At 63.1% G+C, this 4391-nt stretch overlaps 1 protein-coding gene across 1 annotated transcript; it reads left to right on the forward strand.

Annotated features, from left to right (window-relative positions):
- Positions 1–435: 435 nt before the first annotated feature.
- LOC126036806 (maestro heat-like repeat-containing protein family member 6) lies at positions 436–4391 on the forward strand. The gene is made up of 8 exons (XM_049797019.1): positions 436–507; positions 778–915; positions 1517–1693; positions 2158–2313; positions 2773–2874; positions 3185–3287; positions 3533–3589; positions 3845–4391. Exons 1-8 carry the CDS (start codon positions 481–483, stop codon positions 4048–4050), a joined length of 966 nt encoding a protein of 321 aa, XP_049652976.1. The 5' UTR covers positions 436–480; the 3' UTR covers positions 4051–4391.

Consider the following 4391-nt stretch of genomic DNA (forward strand, 5'->3'; position numbering starts at 1 on the left):
CCTCTCATCCCTGCCAACCACCCGGAGCCAAGCCAGGGTGGGAGCTAAGCATTTCTCCTTGTGCAGGTCTGCGGTGCAGTCCCTGAAAGTGCTGCTCTGCAGCATGGGCTTTGAGAGCCAGGTACTGGCCATCGAGGCGCAGGGTGGCTGGGACACCCTGCTCAGCTCCCAGACCCACCTCATGGGAGTGCGCATTATCGCCAGGTGAGAGCCCCTTCTCCCTGCTCCTTGGGGACAGGGTACCCCATGCCACCCCCTCCCTTGGGGCTGATGGCAGTGGGGTCCCCATTACTTGGAGAAAGTGGTACAGACTGGCGATGTCCAGGCTGGTGCAAACCCCCAAAAGATGTGCCTGCCTGGCTCAGGCCTGACAGTGCCTCCTTCCCCGTCAGGGAGATGATGAAGATGCCAAGGCGCCTGCGCTCCGCCATCTTCTGCCATCTGGTAGAGCTCCTCCGGACAGAGGACCCCACCTGGCAGATGGTCGCTATGGTCTTCTTCATTGAGGTGAGCCTGATGGCACCACTCCAAGCTCCCCCCGATGCTCGGTTCTCCCATGCCCACCACTGTGGGGAAAGCTGGGGCAGTGGGTGGGCTCTGGTTGGTACCATGGAGGAGCAGATGAGCAAGCAATGTGCTGTGGTGTGGGGCACGGGGACTCTCTGCAATCCCTGCTGCCTCTCTCTGTCTGGGCTTGGTCTTGCCCTGCGTCCTTGTCCTGAGCTGATGGTTGGAGCCAGCACCACACCTCAGCAGCTCCCACTGCCTGTGTTTCAGATGCTGGACTTTACCAACATCAGTGAAGAGCTGGTCCGTGCCCTGGAAATCTTCCCCATTTATCTGCAGAGCCAGTGCCTGGGGATGCCCAGCCTGGTGCTCAGGGCCATCCTCAGGCTCACCGAGAGGCCTGACACAGTGAGTAGGGGGCAGCCGGGACAGCAGCCCAGGGTGGAACAGTGGGTAACGTGGCAGCTCAGGCTTTCCTGGGCATTGTGGGCTGTGCTGGCTGCTGCCAGCTCTCCTGCCTCCCCGGCCCTCTGCCCCATGGCTGTGCCATGCCAAGGAGAGAAGCAGCAGTGCTGACGGGAACGGGCTCCCACTGCCAGCACGTCCCAGCAGGGATGCTGGCGGCAGAGCAACCGGCCTGAGCGTGGGGTCTGCAGGGCCTGGCCGTGAGGTGTTGAGCCCCAGGGTGAAACACAGCAGCCATGGCAGGGGCTGCTGGCAGCTTGGGCAGCTTTCCAGGCAGCGCCAGTCACCCACCAGCCTATCCAGGGGGGTCTGGTGGAGAAGGGGGCAGCCGAAGGGCTGGCAAGGAGCCAGTGCTGTCTGTCCTCCCCCTCTGTGCCCTGCTCTTCCCATGGGCGTGCTGGTGAGCCCTGTCTGCCGGGACCTTGCCCTCGTAACCTGCACTGCCTGCAGAGAACCCAGTGGGGAGGCCGGTGTTCGTGGAGAGGGTTTTCACCCCTGTGATCGGTGGCTCCTTTACAAAAAGGAGGTGGCATGTCTCACACAGGAAAGGAAAGCCCTTATCCTGCTGCCGTACGTTCTGGACCAGCTGCTGGATGATGACAGTGATGCCAGCGCCGCGGCCCTGCCCGTGCTTGGCAACATGCTCTGGCTGCTGGAGGGGAAGAGACTCAGCCTCACTGCCCTGGCACTGGCTGAAAAGCTCCTGCTGCTTTTCAACAACGTAAGGCTGGGGGAGAGCCCCATGTCCCCCTTCCTGGGCACCTCCATTCACGCCTCCCACTGCAGCCCCTGTGCTCTGCAGGGGGATGCTTTGCCCTGCAGTCCCCAGACCCCATTGCTGCCCTTGGTGGCTCCGTGCTGTGTCACAAACCCCCCACCAAGGACTCACTCCGGCTCGGCCTCCCTGCCGCAGCGGGGGACAGTGGTGGCAGGATGGCAGCGGGCGTGCTGAGCCCCACCAATGCACACCCTGCTCTGGCAGCATCCTCCAGCCTTCTGCAGGGCCTCCCTCTCTGGCCCTCAGCCCCGGAGACCCCAGTCTCCCTGGGCAGACCATCTGCATGCCGCAGCTCGCTGCCTTTTGCAGCAGGGCTGCCTGCAGCCATTTTGGGGATGTCTGTCTCCATGTCAGCCCCTTGCTTGCCATGGGCTTGTGGCTGAGGTCCTCCTCCCCTCTTCCCCCAGGAGCTGGACACGGTGCGGGAGCTCTCCATCCATCTCTTCCAAATTGCAACGGGGCTCGTGGTGGGTGCTGAAAAGAAGAAGATGAAGAAGGTGGTGTGGGACAGCCTGCTGCCGCTGCTCTTTCACCTGCATGACCAGGACGAGAGTGTGGCCAAGGTGGGATTCCCAACCTGACTGGTCCTTTGGGGAGGGCAATGCTGACACTGCACTGTGAGGTCTAGCTTGTTGAGTCCCTAGGAACAGGCAGAGCCCCCCTCCCTGCCCACTGCTGCCTTTTTCCTCCTGCTGCCTGGTGGATGGGGAGGTGGGTCCCTTTCCCACCCAGCTCCCTCCACACAGCCCCTGGCATGGGTCCCTGCAGCCCCAGAGACTGGACTACGGCTCCGCAGCAGCCTGGGGCCACCAAAGCTGAAACGCTGAAGCCCCGACAGGCTTCCAGCCAGAGAGGGTGGCTGCCCTCCTCTTCCCCTGGGGTGCTGAACCTGCTGGCAGCATCAGTCCCCAGCTGGTGCGTCTTCCCTGCATGGGCCAGGACAGGCTCTGAGCCCCACCAGGAGGGAGGACACAGGGTCCTGTGCCCCCCATGGTGGTGGTAGCATCTGTGCTGCTCACCAGGCCTCCCAGGAAGCCCTCCGCAGCGCTGGCCAGTTCCTGAAGTGGAGGCAGCTGGTGCGACTGGCCGAGACGGCGCAGGCATGGAGGATCTGCGAGTGCTTGGTAAGCACAGCCCGAACACCCCTGGGATCTGCCCTGGGTAAGCCCTGCCCGTGCCCAGCAGAGGGGACCAAGGGCAGTGTCCCCACAGCTGCATGCACCCTCCTGGAACAGGCTCTGCTCCAGGCTGTCCTCACCTCCGGGGTCCCAAAGGGGACCCCGCCACCAGGATGGCACCCTAGCATTGCCTGGGAGCCCTCTGCTCCCTCCAAACCCCAATGCAGAGAGCTGGGGAGAAGAAGGGTGGTCCTTGGTGGAGGGATGGCCCAACGGGGGGGCCATCCCTGTGCCAACTCTCCACCCTTCTCTCCAGCTGGCCAGGAAGAGGAGCAGGGCCACGTACTACCTGTGGAAGAGCCAGACCTACCTGCGGAGCCCGCAGGAGTCCCTGCGGCTGGAGGCTGTCAGGTTCATCGGTGAGCCCCTAGCCCCAGGGTCCCTTTCTCTGCCAGGGTCCCTGTGTCCCAGTGCAGGACCTGTGGGGCACCCCTTCACTCTCTCCCACTCCTGCCTGCACAGGTAGGGCTGGCAGGAGGCTCATCCATCCCCTCCCCGATGCTGCACCCTGGGGTCAGCCCTCCCCAGGGAACTGCGTGGCCAGACAGGCTGGCTGGTGGGTCCCTGATGGCCAGTGGGTCCCTGACATGCTGTGTCCCCCCAGGACTCCTCGGACGGGATGTGGATGAGCACGAGAACGAGCACAAGTACATCAGAGAGAGTGAGTGAGGGCAGCGGGGAGGAGGAAGGACCTTGGCATGGAGCTCCCCCCCCAGCCTGGGCAAGGGGCGCTCTGCTCCCAGCACATCTGTGGGAAGAGGGGTGTTTCGGGAGGGGCGTATTCCTAACCAGCAGCTTCCAGCTGAGCCATCTGCCCCCTGGTTCCCTCCTGGCCCTGGGAATCATGAGGTGCAATGTGCCCTGCCTGGAAGGGATACGGGGCTGTCACCTCACCTCTGCTGCTTTGTCCCCACAGTCCTTCAAGGCCCAAGCAAAGACACCAGCCCCTTGGTCTCCTCCCTGGCAACTCAGACACTCCTCATCCTGGGACGAGGAAGGCTGAAGTCGAGGTTTAACCTACCACGGCCGAGTTTACAGATGACGAGGGCACGGATGAGGTCACACTCAGTCCCCAGCGAGGACTCTGCTCAGGCAGAGACAACGCTGGAGCCCCAGCCCTAGGATGCTCTGCAGGCTGGGGTATCTCCTCTTCCTGAGGTCTAACAGGAAAGGAGACACCTCAGCTGGAGGAGGACCCGGCAGCCTCCGGAGAGTGGCAGGACAGCCACTCTTTCCAGTGCTCTAGGACAACGCCTGTCCACGCGCTTCATCTTTGCCACAAAGCACCAGCTGCTCTGCTGGGCTGTTGAAACAGAGGGAAGGAGAAGGCCACGCCAAAGCTGAAGCCAAAGTTGAAAGTGAAGCCTTCCCTCCCCTCTGCGGGGCCACGCCGGGGCGAATCCCTTTTTCTGCCTCCCACCGTCCAAGGATCCTGTGCTGCTTTGGGCTGACGTGGCCGAGCT

Source organism: Accipiter gentilis, unplaced genomic scaffold, assembly GCF_929443795.1.
Source record: "Accipiter gentilis unplaced genomic scaffold, bAccGen1.1, whole genome shotgun sequence".
Classification (NCBI taxonomy): Eukaryota; Metazoa; Chordata; class Aves; order Accipitriformes; family Accipitridae; genus Astur; species Astur gentilis.

Excerpts from the sequence above, each read along its gene's own strand:
- LOC126036806 (XM_049797019.1), top strand. The coding sequence starts at position 481 with ATGGTCGCTATGGTCTTCTTCATTGAG. Across the intron at positions 1,694-2,157 it reads TCCTGCTGCTTTTCAACAAC|GAGCTGGACACGGTGCGGGA; the intron begins GTAAGGCTGGGG and ends CTCTTCCCCCAG. Across the intron at positions 3,590-3,844 it reads GCACAAGTACATCAGAGAGA|TCCTTCAAGGCCCAAGCAAA; the intron begins GTGAGTGAGGGC and ends TTGTCCCCACAG.